The sequence below is a fragment of the Silurus aristotelis genome (genome assembly GCF_946808225.1).
Source record: "Silurus aristotelis genome assembly, chromosome: 7".
Classification (NCBI taxonomy): domain Eukaryota; kingdom Metazoa; phylum Chordata; class Actinopteri; order Siluriformes; family Siluridae; genus Silurus; species Silurus aristotelis.
In genome coordinates, this window is record NC_139580.1 from 24,198,532 (window position 1) to 24,220,396 (window position 21,865).

At 37.4% G+C, this 21,865-nt stretch overlaps 2 protein-coding genes across 3 annotated transcripts in view; both read right to left on the bottom strand.

Moving 5' to 3' along the window:
* Positions 1-3,397: 3,397 nt before the first annotated feature.
* Positions 3,398-8,799, bottom strand: aqp9a (aquaporin 9a). Its single transcript, XM_083547369.1, has 6 exons — positions 8,584-8,799; positions 8,199-8,325; positions 6,915-7,052; positions 5,221-5,339; positions 4,189-4,406; positions 3,398-3,896 (listed from the first exon to the last, which is right to left on the bottom strand). The coding sequence occupies exons 1-6, from the start codon at positions 8,659-8,661 to the stop codon at positions 3,692-3,694; spliced, it is 885 nt and encodes a 294-aa protein (XP_083403495.1). The 5' UTR covers positions 8,662-8,799; the 3' UTR covers positions 3,398-3,691.
* Positions 8,800-9,016: 217 nt separating this feature from the next.
* Positions 9,017-21,865, bottom strand: part of LOC310728422 (cingulin-like protein 1) — a 15,573-nt gene continuing 2,724 nt past the window's right edge. The window contains exons 4-19 of one of the 2 annotated variants that reach the window (XM_083545806.1): positions 20,905-21,001; positions 20,594-20,695; positions 20,191-20,339; positions 19,606-19,741; positions 19,284-19,496; positions 18,066-18,272; positions 17,767-17,871; positions 15,464-15,616; positions 15,134-15,304; positions 14,839-14,991; positions 14,421-14,510; positions 12,988-13,071; positions 11,016-11,140; positions 10,595-10,703; positions 9,556-9,719; positions 9,017-9,476 (exon numbers count right to left, since the gene is read on the bottom strand). In XM_083545806.1, coding sequence (XP_083401932.1) covers positions 9,401-9,476; positions 9,556-9,719; positions 10,595-10,703; positions 11,016-11,140; positions 12,988-13,071; positions 14,421-14,510; positions 14,839-14,991; positions 15,134-15,304; positions 15,464-15,616; positions 17,767-17,871; positions 18,066-18,272; positions 19,284-19,496; positions 19,606-19,741; positions 20,191-20,339; positions 20,594-20,695; positions 20,905-21,001 — 2,134 coding nt within the window. In that variant the 3' untranslated portion in view covers positions 9,017-9,400. Of the gene's footprint in view, positions 9,477-9,555; positions 9,720-10,594; positions 10,704-11,015; positions 11,141-12,987; positions 13,072-14,420; positions 14,511-14,838; positions 14,992-15,133; positions 15,305-15,451; positions 15,617-17,766; positions 17,872-18,065; positions 18,273-19,283; positions 19,497-19,605; positions 19,742-20,190; positions 20,340-20,593; positions 20,696-20,904; positions 21,002-21,865 lie in introns of both variants that reach the window. The other variant, XM_083545805.1, reaches the window with a different exon arrangement.

Sequence of the window (21,865 nt, forward strand, 5' to 3'; positions counted from 1 at the left end):
TGATAAACCCCCCAAAAAAAGAAGGTGTGTTGTGGGACTTGATGGCTTTGTGGTAAAAGCCTTGCCTCTGAGCGCAGAGGTTGCTGGTTCGAATCTGGCTTGTCCCCACACTGGGTACGCTGTGTGGTAAGTAGTGTGTGGTGAGCAATGAGGTAGTTGACTGTAAACAAAGGTTGTGAAGACCTGCCGCTTCACAGCCTCAGAAAAATTGAGGGTGATAGGTTTTTGGCAGAATTTTTCCCTATATATGCAAAACTAAGTCGATCCTTTTTTGAACATTTTTGCTTCATAACCCCCTGTTTTCAGCTTCTCAGACACCGGGGGGGCAGATGCCCGGATATTGCCCCGCTGCTTCAGGATACACCCTCCGAAACCACAGCCAACCTTCCACACAGCCATTTCTAACACCTTCCTTACTACAGCCACCGGAACCTTCTACACTCTTAACTTTGAGCCCTGGCCAGGGTTTGAGCCGGCAACCTCTCAACCCAGAGGTAAAGCTCTTCCAATTGAGCCACAGGATCTCCTGCAAGAACCTGATTTTTAGGACCTTTTTTGGTTCTTTTTAAAAACTTTTTAAACAATTTAAAGGAAAGCTAAGTGGTAGGAATCGAACCAGGTGAGTCAGATAGCAGCGACCACTTCACTGACCATTACACCAACACAGGAGAGGCAAACAAGCCTTTGCTTATTGGACTCTTGGCTTTTCTATAGTTAGAAGACCAGTGTTTTCTCTTAGATCATGATGGTAGAGGGTCAAAACTTCTCCTTCCTGTACATTCTCTCAGTAACTTGAAGTCTATTAGAAGTGACTCAGGTACAAGAACCACATCTCCAACACCTGCACCACTGATATACCATGATTTGCCAGCAACCAATTTTAATGATATTTCATTGTTCTGTTTTTAAAAACTTCTTATAATGTTCAATATGAAACGAGAGGTAAGAATCGAACCAGGGAAGTCTTTCATCATAGATCACTAATGGCATTATTTAAAAACTCAAAACTTTGTTAGACAATTAAATAAGCAGGAAAGACAGAGACAAAGACAGACACAGCTTTAGAAAGAGTGAGAAACAAATAGAGAGACAGCAAGAGAGAGACATATACAGTGAGACAGAGACATTTACTAAAAGAGACACAGAGACAATTAGATAGAGAAAATAGAGAGACAAAGATAGCGAGATATAGCTACTTCCTGTTGAAAGTGTTTATCCCGAGCGACTCTTAATGATCTCATTTACTAAATGAGCAGTAGTGAGTTAAGGGCTTGCTCAGGTGCCCAAAACTGGCAGCTTGGAGGTGTTAAACATGTATCATATTTACAGCATGTGATATGTATGTAAGAATATGTACAGTGATTAAATATAAAGGCTATATCAGTGCAGAGACGTGTGGACATCATTTAGAGCCTTTGCTGTTTCCACACGGACAGTTAATGAGGTGATGCCAGAGAAAATGCGCCTCTTTAAGTCAAGTCAGGAAGCTTTTATATATATATATATATAAATTATAGACATTTTACAGATTTGAATGATGTATTGTTTTTATCTGTACGATCAATAAAGACAGTCATTTAGGTTTTTGTCGCCATTATGATATATATATATATATATATATATATATATATATATATATATATATATATATATATATATATATATATATATATATATATATATAAATACAAAACAAATTAAAAATGTTGTTACCTAATGAATGTGTCCAGGCTGAAGATCCACATATAGAACACAAGCAGAGAAATGATGATGATGATCAGGAATGTGTCTGTTCTCAGTCATGTTTACATCACTGACTCCCTCTGTCTCATCCACATTAACCCCAAACTTCTTACTGCCTTCTGTGGTGAGTGAAAGTCAGGACTTTATACACCAGTGGATTGAAAAAGACGCGCAGTAACAGGAAATCGGTTGTTCGGCTGAAATCGGCGCGCAGTGAAAATAAAAAATATATATTTCATCAAATCAATGGATTAAAACTAAAGTAACGAGTCTGTTTTGAAAATGTAAGAAGTAAAAAGTACAGATATTTGTGTAAAAACTTAATGAGTAAAAGTAAAAAATAAATTGTGGAGTAAAGTACTGATACCGAAAAAATCTACTTAAGTACAGTAACAAAGTATTTGTATTTCGTTACTTTCCACCTCTAAAAGAGCTGTAGATACAGGGCAGATACAGGACAGAAGAGCTGTAGATACAGGGCAGATACAGGGCAGATACAGGACAGAAGAGCTGTAGATACAGGGCAGATACAGGACAGAAGAGCTGTAGATACAGGGCAGATACAGGGCAGAAGAGCTGTAGATACAGGGCAGATACAGGACAGAAGAGCTGTAGATACAGGGCAGATACAGGACAGAAGAGCTGTAGATACAGGGCAGATACAGGACAGAAGAGCTGTAGATACAGGGCAGATACAGGACAGAAGAGCTGTAGATACAGGGCAGATACAGGACAGAAGAGCTGTAGATACAGGGCAGATACAGGACAGAAGAGCTGTAGATACAGGGCAGATACAGGGCAAAGAAGCTGTAATTGTTTTTCAGTCATCAACTACCTAGGGTAAGTCTATAGTCTCAGATTAATGATCTTCTCTGACAGGAGTGGAACCCAGTGAGGTCTTGTTATTATTCTTGTTGTTATTCTAAGTGATTTTTTTTTTTAGTTGATAAATGTTTTCAGTATGCTTGACCATTGGCTCAATGGGTAATTCATGAATGTGCAGTTGTACAAGTGTTCCTAATAAAGTTGATGGTGAGTTTATATAAAGCTTTTTTGTTCTGGATTCTATATTGCAATACAGTAGATACAAAACTCTGGAGATTCCTTTTAATCAATAAACCAATCAATGTGTGTTTAAATGTATAGTCAGGTTCATGTGCAACCACATGGAAAATAGATTGGAAGAACTGCTCCAGTGCTAATATGATCAATAATGGTAGTTCTGAGAATTTTGTATTGGACTGAATAGCATGTGATTAATAAGTTTGACAATAAAGAAGTAAATGGTCTTTTTGACCTTTGGAAAATAATGGATTTTTTTAAATCAGCGGGAAAGAGTTTAAATACATAATCGAACACAAGGAGCTTTATTACAAAATTTCTATCAATTACAAAGATAATTAAGAACTGTGGAGGAAGAAATAGAAACAGGGATCACAATGACCAATTATGTTTGTCACTACATAGGATTTTGAGTACAATCAAATTATACTATACAAATTAGATATACTTTTAATATTGTATTCACTTTTAATGGCTAACATTACTGCAATCTATTGTATATTCAAAACATAAAAAAATGCAGAACCTATGAAAACGTAGAAATAACAAGTACAGTATAGTGACCTTGTCTCTCCTACATTTTTAGCTGGAATTTTTTTTTTTTTAATCATCTTTTGCTTTCATTTTACTTGGGAAAGATATTTTACTGCAATGGATTTTCTGAATAAATGCTCATATCAAATCGATTCCCAAAATAGACGCTTTCCTGTAAGGTAGTACAAAGATATAAGCCGTTAAATAGATGGCTTCTCACTCTAATCCCGGTCTCAACTTGTTTCCTGACAACAAACAAATGAAAGTCTGGGAGCTAAAGTGAGAGTCAAGAGCCAACTTTTTCCTTAATTTGTAATCATTTTTATTTGCTTCATAGTCAGAAATGATCTGCTTAGCCCATAGTTATCATTTCATATTTGTCCCTCAGGCTACTGTCCTCATCCTCTTCTTCATCCTCCTCTTCCTCAGGCTTTTGCTGTGCTTTCTCTGAGGGGTCAGAGTGGTGCAGCTCAATCAGGAGGAAGTACACTACAGCGCCCGTGATGCCTCCTATCAAAGGCCCGAACACTGGGATCCACCACCAGTGATCTGCAGTGCTGGACAGGAGAATATACAGTATTAGTTACAAAGTATAAAGTATGCAAGCCATAAAGTATGTAAATACGTAAGTAAAAGGCAGTGTACAATGAACAGTGAAGGTGTTCTTGGTTGATGGTGGGTTTAAGGAACTCAAAGATAAAGACAAATCATTATGTGTATGGCCCTTTAGTGCTACATTACACACTTTAAATAAAATACAGTGCTGTCAATCACATTTTAGTTGATTTAGATTCTCCACTCCAAGAAGTGCCCCATAAAGAGGACAATATGCAGAATTTAGAGTGCTACCTGAACACCTCCATGCCCCAACCAGCCATAGCTGTGAAGAGTCGGGGACCAAGGTCTCTGGCAGGGTTCAATGGGTATCCACAGTTCATGCCCATGGATATACTGATACCCAGGATAATCAGACCAATGGCCAGAGGCTCTACTCCTTTAGGAGCGCCAATATTCCTGTTATCAGTTATAGCCAGAATACACAGCACCAGCACGCCTGTTCCAATCACCTGCAACAGAACGGCAGACTGATCAATCAGCTTGTATTGCACTTTGCTTTGAATGTATGATTTCCTTTTTTTTTTTGCATCTTACTAAAACAGGATTGGTCAGTTACACATGATTTAGTGACTGTTTAGTGTACGAACAGGCAGAAGTAGGTCACTGGGATCCACAACCAGGTAATTGCTGAATGTACTGAAAATAAAGAAGCCAATCAATGCACATTAGCTGATTACGTAACAAAACAGAACAAAGTGTCAGGAACTGTCTGAGGTTAAACTAAATCGGTTAACCTGCCATTTAGTGGACATAAAAACATACTGGCTATCAAAATATTCCCTTCAAATATAATGAATAGAATTATAAGTAATTTGCTTTGAGTAAAACACATTTTTTGCGTACTTAGTTACATTTAGAACAGATAGTGATTTATTCATTGTCTGTCTGGGAAAATCATTATTAGGTGGTATGTGCAAATCTCTCCCTTGTCAGAAAAGATTACAAACCATAAGCCTTTGTAGGAAATGAAAAATGTTAACCTCAAACTCAAACTTTTTTCAAGCATTTACTTTTGTTGAGCAAAATTTCATGCTAAAGTGTATATTACATTAATTTAACATTATTAGAAATTTTAGAAAAATTATTTAGAAATTATTATTCAGAAATGTTTATGTTTTTTTTATGCACTCAGGTGCAAAATAAGCTCGTTTGTGTTACAGTAAAAATATGATGATGATGATGATAAGGAGGAGGAGGAGGAGGAAAAAAGATGGAATTTATTATAATTAAAATTCCTGATTAGAAGGACATTTGTATAGTTACCTGATCCACAAACCCTCCAAGTATTGTGAGATGTCGTCCAGGGTAAGAAGCAAAAATGTGTCCTGTGGCATTAATTCCTGTTACTGACAGAATTCCACTGGTAAATTCCATAAATGCATCTGTAGGAACAATGTGCAATGTGTTCTTTCTTTGATTACTGAATATCAAAACAGCATTTTATATCATATTTCATTCCATTATTCCTCTATTAGTAATATATATTCCCTGATATCAGGAGCCTCAAGTACAAGCATTATGTACTGAATGTGTTTAAATATTTAAAACACAGGAAAATCTAGCATTTTTTTTATGTAAATATTCTAAAATCTATATAAATATTGGATGATTCTATTTTCCTTATTCTAAGCTTTAAATTCTATTCTGGCAGATACTTGTTTTTAGAATTAGATGCTTTGAATTTTTTGTTTATTATTTCAATTATTACAGATGTTGATACAAAATGTAATAAACAGTCAATTTATTTGCATGAATAACAGCTTTACACACTCTTGGTATCCAAACAGTTTGTTTCTCCAAACATTTGGCTGAAATACTTCGCCATGCCTCTTGTAAAACTTGCACAAGGTGTTCTTCACTAATTGGAGATTTCTTTTTGACCTTGCGATCCATTTAATCCCAGAGCAGTTCAATAGGATTAGGTGACTGCTGACTGTTCTCTAAATAACACTTCCAGAGCTTAGACGTATACTCCAATTCATTGTTTTGTTGTATAGTGAAGCTGGTTTCAATAAGCCACAGATCCAGATGGAACTGCATGGTGTTGGAGTATAAAATGGTAGACATGTTGGTTCAGTATTGCTTTCACCTGGAATAAGTCTCCAACCTTGTCTGCTCCAAAACAACCCCAAACTATCAAGCTTCCACCTCCATGGTTGACTGTGGGTGTGAGGCGGTATGCTAACTTCTTCTCTCCTTTTAAGATTAAGACGTTCTTCTGTTAAAGCCAAAAAGTCAAATTTGGACTCATCAACAGAACCGTCTTCTAGTCATTCACTGTCCGATTTTTTGTGTTATTGTCTTTCTTTGGCTTTTTACCCAGTTTGTTAAATATAATCAAAAGAAAAATTCATGTGTCTTAAAAATAAATAGATAATAGATGATAAAAGACTAGAAGTTTCCAAACTTTTGTCAGGGACTGTAGGTTTAATATATTTAGTTTATAGTCATTTTATAATATTAAAAATAATAATATTAGTAATAATAATAGTAATAACAACAGTAATAATAGTGAAAGTAAAATATATTTTTGATTGATCTTTATTTGTACAGTGCTTATGGATGCAGTGGACATTGTCTCAAAGCGGCTTAAAACTTTAATTTGCTAAAATAATTTTGTTTAATTAGGTTCATGTTTAATTGGTATTGACATGGTATATTTGCATGGAGCACAGCCTATATTTCTTACTGTTCTATGCGATCTGTGTTATTACGGATAATATTTTATAATATTTACTCCAGAAATATTATTAAACATCTATGTGTGAGCCATGTACAGTACTAGGTAAACTAATAATGGCAGCTGATAATAATTGAATCAACACCTGGTCTGTTAATAGCTATAATAGAGCTTTTACTCTAAAATATTTAAATGTCATTTAAGACTTTTTTATCTATGTCTTTTTTACATGCTTTGTGTCTCTGTGTATGACATTATTTTTTTTAACGCCCCTTACCATAATACAGTCCAAACACTCCAGCAGCTCCAGCAAAGGCTCCCAATAGCTGTGCCATGACATAAATTGGAAACTTCCAGATCTTCAGTTTACCCAGTATGACCATGGCCAGGGAAACTGCTGGGTTTAGATGCCCTCCTGATAAACAGAAACAATAGAAAATGCCAAATGATCATAGAGATATACATTATTACAGGCATCTGCTCTGGAGGCAGGTAACAACTTATTTAATTAGATTTCTTCTTCTTCTTTCGGCTGCTCCTTTTAGGGGCCGCCACAGCAGATCATCCTATTTAATTAGATTTAAGGTTGCAAACTAAGAAAATAGCAGAGATTGTGTAATGCATCTTTACACATATTTAAAAAGTTACCATTTTATTCTTCATTATGACTTTCAAACCTGTAATGCTACACAATCTATTAAATTTCAAACAGCATTCTGATCTTTATGGTATAAAAACATCTATACCTAGAAACATAGAATTCTAACTACACCTCTTAGGGTCTATAATTCCTATGCTCTTCACATAAATGAAACTAATCATACAGTGATGTAATTATGTGTATTATGTGCCCCATGTCTAAAATTTAGACATACCACTGAGACCTTAATATGAATGTATATACAGCTGATGAATTCTCATTCTCAAACAGAACAGTGAACAGTGATCTGTTAAATATGTGCATATTATTTTATATGTATGGTATATAGTATGATTTTGTACACAGTTTCTATTTTGGCCTGCTGTACAGACGTTTATAGACAAAGTATATGGTTTCTGGTGTAGCATTTACACTGTAGCAAGTACATTCTCACTAACAATGGCAAATTGTCTGGATTTCTGGAATGATGCATATATTGATGCTGCTTGATCCTGTTGTAGCTTTTGCACATGCAGATCAATGTGACCACTAGAAAGCTGAGAGTGAATTGCCTGAGGACACATGTGACCTCCTGGACTACGCAAAAAAACAGAAAATGGGTTGATTACAAAATGAATATTTTAGATTCAGAGACTATCTTTCTATCTATCTATCTATCTATCTATCTATCTATCTATCTATCTATCTATCTATCTATCTATCTATCTATCTATCTATCTATCTATCTATCTATCTATCTATCTGTCTGTCTGTCTGTCTGTCTGTCTGTCTGGCTGGCTGGCTGGCTGGCTGGCTGGCTGTCTGTCTGGCCTATTTTTTTAACATGATGCACATTTCGATATTTTAAACTTGAAAAATAAAAAGAATAGATAGGGATAATAGATTTTATAATGTCTCTACCTGAAACCCCACCAGCAATATAGACACCCATCATGAGTCCGGTGGTGAAGCCAAGGTGGATAGTGAGCGGTTCACCCATTGTATTCCTGCTTAGGACTGTCTGAGCTACAGAGCCACAGCCAAACAACTGACACACAACAATCCCAGCATGCACATGGATGACAAACAATAAGGATGTTTTAATCATTACACTAGTATATTAATACATTTTAGATGACATTGCATTCTGTAAATTCTTACATTTAACCAGTTGATGAGAGATAAGAATGGATCTGCTAATTCATTTACGCTTTGTTGAAGCAGGATATTCTATAGTAAGCTGACCAATTACTCCATTTTATTCCGTTCATTTCTATTTAACGAGCTGAGATTTTCAAGTACTCACCACCAACACAAATGTCCCAAGAAACTCCGCCAGGAACTCTTTAAAAATTTCATGTTTAAGAGTGCAGTGATGCTTCATGGTTCTCTTGTGGTCACTTACACACTGCTCTGAGATCTAATCAAACACTCTGACCAAATCTATGATGAGGTTTATTAACCCCCCCGTACAGCATACTGCTTAGTCCTAGCAGCCTGACCATTGATCTGTAAGAGCTGCCTCATCTCATTCTATTAAATGATAGGCCAGTGGAATTGCATCCAAAAAACAAAATATTTTGTTGGGTTGCAGGGTAATATTATATATATAATATAATCATAATGAGTTCAATTCATGGTCTTGCATGGTTTTGCATTTTAATTTAAATAAAACTTATACTGTTCATTTAATTTAAACAAACAAAGACAATAAAAAAAAAAAAAAAACATGAGGCAGGTTTGACATACGGCTTTCTGTTTTTATTTTCCTGAAAGTGACACTTTTGTGCAAAACTGCTTTTATTTAGACACATTCGTTGTATTTAGTCACAGCTAATAGACCACAAGTATGGACAAGCAAAAATTAGTAAAACTTATTATGAAATACATGCCATTAAACTAAACTTGAAACAAATTCACCTTCAAGTTCATATGAAGAGGCAATATTCTTTATATTACCAGAAGAGGGCAGTAGATCATCAAAAAACATTAAAATTGCAGCGCAGCAAAACACACACACACACACACACACGCACGCACGCACGCACGCACGCACAAACAAAAGTTAAAGAATAAATGTGAAAATGAAATGAACAGAAGCATGTTTAAGTTTGTTTTTGTCTTCACTTTGCGCTCAGACTCCATTGTTCATCCTCCTCCTCTTCATTTAAACTCTTCATAACCGGTTTCGTTTTGCGCCTGCAAAATGAAAACATGCAGATCGTGAAATTACAGCAAAGACAGGTATGAGTATTCATTTATGTAGTTGGTATGTGACCTGAGCTCCGTTTTCAGGGCCGAGATCTGGCTATAAAGTTGCTCGTTGATCTCCTGCTGGTCATCCAGTTCCCTCTGTAGCTTCTTTTTGCTGTTCTCAAGTCTTTCTATCTCTTCCTCTGCCTCATCCAGCTGCCTCTTCAAAACCTTCATTCTCAGAGTTAACTGCAGGAACAGTGTAAAAAGAGATAATTTTATAAAGGAACTGGGATACAGTATATACACTGCTCATCAACTCTCCTCTTAGGAATCATTTGCAGACTTTCTGTTGTAATCAACTGAAAGCATTTCATTATTTTTGTTTCCCAATTTTTTTTCCAGAACCAATCATCACCAGCTTCCCACCTCACAGCCAGTTTGCTACTACCATATGACAGCTACCAAATCTTGAGGCTAATACATGCTTCCTTCAAAACACAATATACCAGCCAACATCATCTTTCTGAACACAGGGCAGCTTAACACACAAGAGTAAATGCACTATCTGCCCTCTTCTACATACATGCCCCTTAAAAAAAGTTTTAAGACTAGTTTTATAACACACCAACAGATGGCAGCACAAGGCTACACGCAGGGACACAGTGAGCGCCGACCTTTATAAGTGAGTTTTCCAAAAGACATCGTCCTGTGTACATCGGGAGCTGTGCGACCATTTCTGCTATTCTGACCACGTGCGCACTCTGTCCTTACACGTGAGTTTCTCGCAGGAAACAACACAATCTCATGTCCGTACCACCCTTCTCGGCAGTTTTGGCTCTTGCAGACTTCACTCTCCTCTTGAAGATCTAGCTCAAAGGTCACCATATTGACACTATTCCCGAGATCCAGTGCGAATCGCAGAAGTTGCTTGACGTGCTTCAAAAAGAATTTCAAAAGTGGCAGGATCGCTGGATGCGACATATTGCTGTGCAAGGGGACTATTTTGAAGGTGATAGTGTGTAAACGTAGATAAATAAAGTACTTTCTTGTAAACAAGTCTCGAAATGTTTTGATACCACCTCGAATAAAAATTTCTTTACTCACTGGTCACTGGCTCTCACCTGATCCATCTGGTTCTGTAGTGCGAGCTGCTCATCGTTCACCTGCATAGTTATGTCCTTCATCTTTCTCTCCAGTTTACGGTTTGCCTGCTCCAGAGTGTTATTGTCTCTGCCCACAGTAGAAAGCACAAGAATGCAGCAAAAGTATGAAAACTAAACGTCTAACAGGAAAGCCACTCCATTTGGCAATGACACTCTCCTTTGCAGTCTGAAACCCAGAAGACCAGACTGAAACTGGCTGCTCTGTAACTATTACTTTCAAGCTAATAAACAGCAATATATTCATCTCACTTGAAAATCTTCACATCCAAATTACTGCAATTGTATACAATTAATATTGGTGAAACAAAACGAGAACAAATGAGATACAAGTATTTTATATCAAGTGTTAGTATCTTGTAGGTAGTTTATGAACCCCCACCTCTCCCGTTCCAGAAGTCGATTCTCCAGCTCCTGAATTCGCAGCTCTAGTTTGGTGACAAGTCCTTCCTGACTCGACTTCTGAGACACTTCTAAATGTGACAGTCGGCTTTTTAGGTCCTTGCTCTGTGATATGAATATAAACAGTACTGTATCATACAAAATGATTGTGGTATTAACTATTCTTATGTATAAGGAAATATTTCCCTTATACATAAAAAAAGAGACTAATACTGCTAACTGGTGCTATTCTCAGCACGTTAGAACAAAGAGCAAATGTAAAATTCTGCGGCAAAAATAAAATAAAATTGACTTGCCGAGGATTATTTATGTCTTGAATGCATGAAATAGCCCAGAATATTAAAATGTTGGGAAAAATCCATATAATTTGCAAATTTTTTTTTTTATGTAAAAATTGTGATTTACATACATTATGTAGTGTAAAATCCTGGAAAATAGTTCTGGTTCAACCCCCAGAAGTCAATGAATTAGTTAAAATGTAATCCACACACATGGGTGTTGGTAAAAAAATTTCACCAGAAAGGTTTAAACTGAACCATTAATTGCATAAAAACATTAATCGAAACCAACAGAGAAACACCTGGTCAGTGTTTTGCAATTGCCATCTCAGTGTTTGGGTTTGAACTATATTTGAAATCTATGGTGGAATGATCAAGATCACACTGTAGTCGCTGTAGTCGTGTTACACAAAGTCTTTTTTCTACTGCTAGGTTAAACTAGCATCCGTTTTAGTAGCTCTCATAATTGACTAGGCAAGACCCAAAATTTTAGCTAATGGTAAATACACATTAAAATTTCACATAAGAAAATGTAAACAGTATAAAATATTGACAGGAGTTCAACTTAAATGAGCAACTTTAATCTGAAGGATTCGACCATTTCTGTCCATTTCTGGTGCTTGTTCAGACTCTTGTCGTTTCTAGACTGGACTACTGCAACTCTCTGCTGCAAGGTCTACCTCTAAATGCTATTTGCCCACTGCAAATGATCCAAAAAGCAGCTGCGCAACTTGTGTTCAACCTGCCCACGTTCCAACCACACCACCCCACTGCTGCGCTCCCTCCACTGGCTTCTCGGTAGCTTCACGTATCAGGTTCAAAACACTGATGCTTGCCTACAAGGCCAAAAATGGACCAGCAACATCTTACCTCAGAGAACTCATCAATCCTCACACTGTACCATGCTGCCTGAGATCCACCAGCACTGCTTGACTATCAGTAAGTATACTTCAAAAGCTCTTCTCTGTTCTGGCACCGAGGTGGTGGAATAAACTTCCCCTAGAAGTCCCTGGCTATTCTCAAACGACAGGTGAAGACCTTCCTCTTCCTGAAACACTTGAACTAACACTTTCCAAGTTTGCTTTGTTCAGTATACAACTCTGTTGAGAGGTTTATCTTAACTTGCGTACCAGTGTAGATTTATTCATTGATTGAGACTCAAAGCACTTTTGTACCTCGCTCTGGACAAGGGCGTCCACTAAATGCTGTCAATGTAACCATTTGACCATTCGAGTCTATTTTTTTAAATCATCTATACTTAATCTATATTTTCTTAGTACAAGTTATCATAAGTCAAAGTTATAAGTAAAATCGATCATTTATCATTACTTTTACAAACCCTGTTAGTGCAGAGTAACCAGCAGCCAATTCCTTGTATGACATGGAAGGCTGAAAGAGACACTGTTTTACTGAATCACATAACCAGGAGCTACAGCAAACACATCAGGACATCAAGATGACATTCAGAGGTGTGACTTAACTGATTAAACCAGGGACAGAAGGAAATGAACTAGTCAAGCCACAATTGATAAAGAACATTTTTTTTTAGACACACTGTGTCATATATCTCCAAAAGCAGAAGTGAAACTTTTAGATGAATTTGATACTTTGCGTTTGACATTGTGACTTGTATTACTATGTTGGTGTGGACGATATATAGTTATTTGTCTTTACCTGTCTCTCCAAGCTGATTTTGTCACACTCCAGATCCTGTCTAACTGCTCTCTCCTGCAGCAATTCTGCTCGCACCTGCTCTACCTGTAAGAAACAAACACACACACACACACACACACACACACACACACACACACACACACACACACACACACACACACACACACACACACGATGAGAGAAGAGAAAGCGGAAAAGAAAATCGAACTAAAAGGAAAAAAAAAGAAGAGACCTTTATCCACCTGTATGTTTTCAGTGTTGTATCAACATAACTACTAATAGGTGAGTCACTGAGTGTGTGTTGGCTTAGAAACCAGTACTTATTTGCTGACTTTGGGCAAACAGTCTTGCTTGAAAGCAAACACTCCTTAGCAGAGAGTACTCTTGTCAAGTTTTGGTGAGAACGGTTTTGGCTCAACGAGCCTTTTGTGTGGAGGCCTCTGGTCAGCATCTCTGTGTGTGTGTGGACATGCATGGATAAGTCTGTACAATGTGTACAGGGAAAATCCGACAGTGTCCTGATATGGGAAGCAGAGATAAAGAATACCACAGCACAAAGAGGACATCTGCTTCCACTGCCAAGCAGCGTTCTTACTTATACCCTAAATTTGAGCTAAAAAAACAATACAATCAAATACAGGAATCATGGATGTTACGTGATGTTTTGTATTTACTACTAACCTGAATAAGCTGGTTTTTGTCACATAGCAAATGTTTAAAGTCCACAAGACACATAAATAAGTGAATCTGGTTCAAAAGTGTTTATACCCTTGATTCTTAACATTGTGTGGTGTTACCTGGATGGTCAACTGTTTATATCGTATTATTCTGAGATCCATTTTTGACATTTGGGACAACTGCTGGAATCATACACACCTATTACAAACATTTAACCGTTTATTGATGCTCAAGACTTGTCTAAATATATGACCTCAACTGCAGTGTATTTTGTGCATAGTTTCTTATTTATAACTGTATTATATGAGATACATTTACAGCTTTTGGTAGATGCCCTTATCCATAGCGAATTTCGTGACATTTATACAGCTGAGCAGCTACAGGCCTTGCTCAGGGGCCCAGGAGAGGTAGTTTAGTGTGGCTGGGATTTGAACTCATGCCCTTTGGATCCAGTGTTAATTGCCTTAACCACTTAGCCACCTCCACTAACTTTGATGCTAACATAGCATCAGAAAGCATGACTCTGACCACTATGATGGCTATGGTTACTTCCAACATTAATGTCATGTTAAAATGCTACAAATATTTACATTGGAAAATATATCAGTAAATTGTGGAGAAAATGTAGATTTCTTTGCTAGAATACTAATGTACCCTTGCTTCACTTCCTGTCACTGGATATGTGGGATATGTGTAATGCAATAATCAAAGAGCTTTGTGCTGTTGTTCTACAATATTAAGACAGGGCTACAGACCTGCTCCTTGACTTTCTCCATTCTCTGTACCAGTGTGTCACCACAGCTGCGTTCCTCATTCAGGGCATCCTGGAGCTGAGCTACTCGTGCCTACACACAAATACATACACAAAACATCAAAATGAAACATGCATTGATATATGTAAAGATGACTGCATCTGATTTAAAACATAGCGGCCTTAGTGAGATTTTGGTCCCTGAAGAACCACCAGAGAAGTTTTGCTGTGGCTTTAATAGATAGATTTTGTAGGTAGTTAGACAAAAGGCTTTTTTCTTAGTAGGTTCAGAACTGGCACATGTGTGTGAAACCATTGTGCATGATTTTCATAAATTTCATATCATTAAAGTGTTCCGTGAGCCCTCACACACTCTGTGTTTGTGTGTATGTTTGTGTATGCGGGTGGGGATGGGTGTGTACCTCCATTAATTTGACTTGCCGATCCCGATCATCATGTGCAGTTTTGTTGCCCTCTTGCAGCTCCTGCACTCTCATCTCCAGCTGTTTACACTTTTGCTCAGTCTTCTCCAACTCTGCCTCACACCGAGCCAACTCGGCCTCCAGACTGGACAGCTGCACGCACACACACCACACACACGCACAGAAAAACACACAAAATAATAAGTCATATTCCCACACACTGCTGCTGATCCATTGTCTTTTTGTTTCAAAATTATATCTGGTAAGTGTTAGTGTGTATCTATTGTTTCAGCACCTCTTTCTGACATTCCTGTGAGATGTGTGAGTGTTTCTCCAGCTCCGTTTGCGTGTTGTGGAGCTGTATACGGAGTGCACTGAGCTCCTTTGAGCTCTGTTCCCTTTCTTCATCCACCTGATCCTGCAGTTTTTGAGTCTCTCTCTCTGAACCCACCAGTATGTTCTTTATCTACAGCCGTAGAAGGACAGACAGAAGGAGAGAAATTTAATGGAATCGAAATGAACAACCTTCATCTTCATATTTTTTAATAAATTTACTTGAAAAAAATCATTTCATAAACAGGTAAACATATTAGCAGTTCTATTTTACACTTACATCTATTCTTACCTCCTCTTGTAGTTTCTCAAAGTCTCTGTCCTGCTTCCTCCTCTCTTGCTCCATGTCCCGTTTGTTCTTTCGGAGCTGCTCCATCTGTCTTTCCTCCTCCTTCAGTCTCTCCTTCAGCAGGCGATGTTCCTGGTTCAACTTCGTCAGCTCACACTAGAAACAGTGAATGCAGGTTGTAAAACGTGAGTTTATTAGAACTGCTTTTTGTCCCTGATGACTCTTCATACCCAAAAGTATATATACACTAGATAGGAGTGGGCTTGGGGAGATTTGTGCTTATTCCGCTACAAGGGTGTTAAAAATTCAGGTACTCATGTATGGTAAGGAAATAGGGCTGTAGATAATAGGGTTAAGGCTGGAGCTTGACAGCAGGCCACTCAAGATCTTTCACTCCTGCCTATGTACAAGATATCTTTAATAGGTTAGGATATCTAAAATAGGTTTGGGTCTCCAAATAAAAGGAGAATATAAAGTAACTGCATCCAAAGACATCCTATACAACTGTGTGCCTCCAATGTTGTGGTAACAGTTTGGGGAAAAACACATATGGCTGGAAAAGTCAGGTCCCAATACTTTTGTCCATCTAGTAAACTGTAAAGAAATAGTAAAGAAAAGAAGACTAATTTTACAGTGTCTTTTGAGTCAACTTAATATTATAGCACATCCTGGAATGTTTTATTTCTCATGCCATGGCGATTTGTAGCAACTTAGTATTTGTAGCGCTTTGTTACCTTAGACTGTTTCTTAAAACACACAAAAAAGATTATACCCATTATATCTACCATATAAAGGAGTATTGAGAAATGACAGCAGCTTTTAAATCAGTTTATTATTAAACATAGAGTAAATAGGATGATATATAAGTAATATAAATTGCATTATTTTGTGATTTACCTTTCAGCCAGCACTGCTATCAGGGCTGCTACTATTAAAGATTAATCATGAATATCTGAGGAATCAGGTATGACTATTCAACAGTGCCATGGTTTACACACGCACCATGATATAAATATGACAATGTTACAGGCATATACAGTGGGGGGAAAAGAAATGAACAGTTTAGAAAACGAAGAGAGACAATTAGCAAAAATTCTGACTCTCACACACCCAAATTAGTCCTGTCCCTTTAAGAAAGAACTCCTAATATCAACTCATTATATGTATAAAAGACACTCATAACAGAACCACCCTCTTCCATTTAAACCCTTTACCACCATGGGCAAGAACAAAAAGCAGTCAAAGGACATCAGGGACAAGATTGTAGACCTGCACAAGAATGGAATGGGCTACACGACCACCAGATTTTTGCCTTGGCCATATGTTTTGGGTTATTGTCATACTGGAAGACACATCCACAACCCATCTTCAGTGTTCTGGCTGAGGCCAGAAGGTTCTCATCCAAGATTCGGCAGTGCATGAGGGTTCATGTGGTGAAGTTTTCCTGTGCCCTTAGCAGAGAAATAGCCCCAAAGCAAAATGTCTCCTCCTCCATGTTTGACAGTGGGGATGGTGTTCTTGTGGCCATATTGAGCACTTCTCTGCCTCCAAACACGGTGAGTCGAGTTGATGTCCAATAGTTACATTTTGGTTTCATCTGACCACATCACATTCTCATCACAATCAAATTCAGATAGGTCTGTTCATAATTCTGGGCTGATCTCCCACCTTTCTTAGAATGATCCTTACCCCACGAGAGCGAGGGCGATTGACTTATACTTTATTTCTTCCATTTTTTAATGTTCGTGCCAACAGTGGTCTCTTTCTCACCATACTTCTTGCTGATGGTCGTGTAGCCCATTCCAACCTTGTGCAGGTCCACGCTTGTCCCTGACGTCCTTTGACAGATCTTTGGTTTTGCCCATAATGGTGGAGAGGTTTGAATGGAAGAGGTTGATTCTGTGACGGGTGTCTTTTATACACATAATAAGTTGATATTAGTTTTTTTCTTAATGTCACGACTAATTTGGGTGTGTGGGAGTCAGAATTCTTGTTGGTTTGTAGGGGATCAAATACTTATTTCACTCGATCAAATACAAAATAATTTATATATAATATTAATTTATTCTTTTTTTTTTCTAGATTTGTTTTATATACTTTCTCTTTATGTGAAAAGAAACCGACCATAAAAATTCTAGAGTGTTAATTTCTTTATAAGGGAAAATCAGCAGGGGATTCAAATAATTATTTTCCCCACTGTAGATATCAATAGTTTTAAGAACAGGAGGCTCAATCTGTAGTTTAATATTTTGTTTACTTATTTACTTTTATTATATATTTACAATAAAAAAATGTGACATACTGACCTGTGTGTCTTCGAGGTGTCGAGTCAGTGCTCTGTTAGCGCCACACATGTCCTCCTCTTGCTGTCTCACCTCAGAAAACTCCTCATCGAGTCTTTTCTTCTCCTCCTAAAATTGTAAAAATGGAAGTAATTACAGAAGTAATTACAATAAATATTACAAGGTTTATACGCATAAAAGCAATTAATCTTCAAACTAAATTTACAAATATTTATTTTAAGAAATACTTTAGTAACGTTATCCGCTTTTCTCTACTTTTGTCTCTATCAATTTTTTTTTGTCCTATAAAGCAAAACACTTACCATCAGCTTGTCCAGCTGTTCTATGAGATGTTTCTCCTGGCTCTTTGACTGTTGGAAGATGTTGTTCAGGGTGGTGATTTGGGTTTCGAGACTACGAACCTGACCAAGAAGCTGCTCCTTAGCCAGGCTAAGCTCTTGCATCTGGGCGTGACTATTCCTTTGCTCGGCCTCCATACTTTTTTTCTTTTGAGCCAAAGCTGCCACATTCTGAGTGGGAGAAACAGATTTGCTGATAGCATGCAGGATCAAAGTCAAGGAGTACCAGCCAAAAATCTCAGCTTTATTTTTTCTTTTAGACACTTTTAGTGTTAAGTGGTGTTTTCAAACAGCCTACAAGTACAAAATACTTTTACATTTCTGTTCTATATATATGTCACTATATTGACCAAAGTATTGGACACCTGACTCCTGACCTGACAAGATATCTTTGGATGCAGTAGCATTACATTTCCCCCTAACTTCAACAAAAAAACATTAACCTAAACACCTAATTAATTAGAGCAATTGTTACCGGGCCGCACAGAAAGATTACATGACTTACATTATTTCTGTTTTATTTATTTTCTGATTCTGAACGATGTTTTATTTTGGACAATTACTGGATTCTCTCCACCACATCTGTCTATGACTCACTCTTGATGCATGCAAAGATGCTTGGCCTCGGTCACATGTCTTACCTCCATCCACTACCTTCTTAAAGGGGCTGCTCCGGCCGCTAACACATAATACATTACCGCTAAATTTAAACCCCCAAGATAGCAAAATACAACACGGTGGATTTACCTTTATTATTATATTTAGAAAATACCAATTTTTATGCTGGTTGTATAATTTTATTTTGTTGTATTTATCCACCACACATTAAAGGCCGGTCCGTGAAATTATTGTCCGACATTAAACCGGTAAGTGTCGCAAAAAAGGTTGGGGACAGCATACATAGTATATATGATAGTATAGTACAGTATATAATAGTGTAGCAAACCTTGGGACGAAAAATAGATAAAAAAGAAAAACTCAGCCTTTTGGCCTTCATGTTCAAGCAGAACACAACACTAACCCTCCCACATTCCAAGATGATATCTGTAGGTTGTATGGAGTTAAATCTCTCTGTGTCAATTGTACTAAGGGAATGAGGGAACATTCCCAATGTCCCAATCCAGTTAAATCCAATCACCACTTAAGTTTAAACACTAGATGATCCAGATTATTCCCACTTGCCTCCTCAGCCGCTTGTTTGGCCTTAAGTAACTTCTCAACAGCCTCCTTGTGTTGCTCCTTCAATGTTTCCACCTCTTTGGCGTAGGCTGAAACCTCTTCCTGAAACGCACCCTTTATGGCTATGAGTTCCCTCTCCTTCCAGCACAGCACATCCTCCTGTTCCTCATGCACCTGCTGCAGCTCCTGGAACTCCATGCGCAAATTTGCCAGGTCCTGCATAAGCGACAGATTGAGACAGAGAAAGACGAAGAAAGAGAAAGTTAGAAATGCTAAATTATATGCTAAGTTGTATTTATTTCCAATCTTCCAAAAATGTTTTTACCTGCAGGATAGTGTCTCTCTCTTTCTCCTCTGTGCTCTTAGTGTTGTCCAGGACATCATGCATATCTGAGAGCTGCTGCTGCAGATTCTTTGCCTCTGCGCGACTCCGTTCTCGCTCCCTTTTGATCTGAAGGACTCTATACCACAGAAACACACACACATAATCCTACATCAGCACTATCCATGTGTTCACTAATTCACTCGAATTGTATTTGTTTAACAATGTACAGTGTAAAATAGCAACTTTATAAAAACATACATTTAGGATATATCCCTCTATATACAGTATATCGCTAATGAACAATAGTTTTGAGAAATGACTCCCTGAGACAACATGAGGAAGAAACTGTGAGAGAAAGCAGGCTCAAAAGAGATCAATCTTCATCTGGGTGACACCAGATACAGTAATTAAAAATAATTCCCACCTTTATTTGTGAATAATAACACTGTCTATAGCAGAAGCATGAAAGTTACTGTATAAAACAATGGACTAGTTGTACGGTAGAGAACTTTTTAATTCATAAGACTTTATTTCTAGATCTTGTAGGCCTGATACTGTTACATCTGCAGGATAAAAGTATCTTACGTTTCTATTGAGACTTGCAACTCTTTCTCCATATCAGTGAGCTGCTGCCGGAGTGAGACTTGCTCCTGCTCACTTCTACTTAACTTCTCCTGCAGTAGTTTCAGTTCCTCAGAACTCTTCCCACTTGCCTCTGACAGACTCTCTCGTATCTGTTGAATCAAATATATATATTAAAAAATTTATTTTCGATGATTTTTCATCGAGCCACTGTGTTTCATGTTAGGACAGATGTTCTACAGAACTGTACTTTTGAAAAGACTCGCTCAGGTTATCTTTGTGTAATGTTAAAATTTGTTTGACGATCTCAATTATTTAAGTTTAACAAATGTGCAAAAAAATTAAAATAAAATCAGGATTATACTTTTCACAGCAATGTGTATGCATTGTTTCTGTGTCATATTACCTTAATTTCTTCTTCTAGCTGTTGCTTTAGAAGAGCAACTTGGCTCTCCAGTGCTTCTTTTCTCTCCTGGAACTCTTTCACCTTAGCCTCCGAGTCAGACAGCTAAACGCAAAGCAATTCAATCACAAACTCTGATTAAAGACTGAATCACTAACGTCATATTTTTTTATTTTTTATTTTGCATCAAACCCAAAAAACACCAAGTGTTTCTAATTTCTAAGAGAAAACCAAGCCAAAGAAACCACACAAATATTACTGTTTAAGTTTGTATTAAAGAGCACTGATCTGCCAGTGACAGCAAGATCCCTCACCTCCTCCACATTCTGGACAGCACATGACCTCAACATCTGGATCTTCTCAAACAGTAGAGTTACCTTCTGCCTGATGATCTCATCTTGCTCACAACTCCTATGGATCAATGTGCAACAACAGGGTTTGGCATTAAATATTATTACTATATTTCGACCTGAACTGTTGCAACACACAACAAATGAATCTCTTAAATTTGGTTCAGGGTCTGTAAATAAACATCTAGGTTGTGAATCTCACTAATGTTTTATAGGCAATTTTTTTGTATTAAAAATATATTCTTCTAATATTTACTGTATCATTTATTCTTAGTGGGCTTTTTCAAATTTGGCTTGAATTTTCAGCTATGCAAGAGTGAGGACTTTTCCTTCAAGCCAGCTGGAATGGCATTTTTTTTTATTGGTTTGCAAAAGCACCTTTCTCCTTTATTTCAATCATCAGATGATTCAGACAAATCTTTAACCTTTAGTGTGAGGAGACAATTCTGACAATGTATTCACATTAGGGATGTGCATCTCCATAACTGAGGTGAATCCGATTTGCATTTCGATGAATAGAAAATAATATGATACATTAGACACATATGAAGCAAACCCAATGCGATTCAATTTCAATTGGATTCAACACAATGCACTTTAATGCAATACGATGGAATGGAAATAATATGATGCAATGCAATTTAATATGGTAAAGATAGCTCACTAACTATGTCTTTGGTTCAGATGGACAGCAAACTGGCCTTTTATAGTGCGGAAAAAGAAAACAGGTTAAATAAAACCAGACGTTCTTTTCTTGTTCTGTGTTCAGGAAGTTACAGCTCTACCTCTGCCATGTTAATCTGTATTCTATGTGATTCTTAAGACACGCCTTCGCTCTCTGTAGTGTTGTGCTACCTTATATTCACGTAGCAGCAGTGATGCTGAGACAACGCGATGGAAAAACAGTTTAGCAACAAGAAATCAA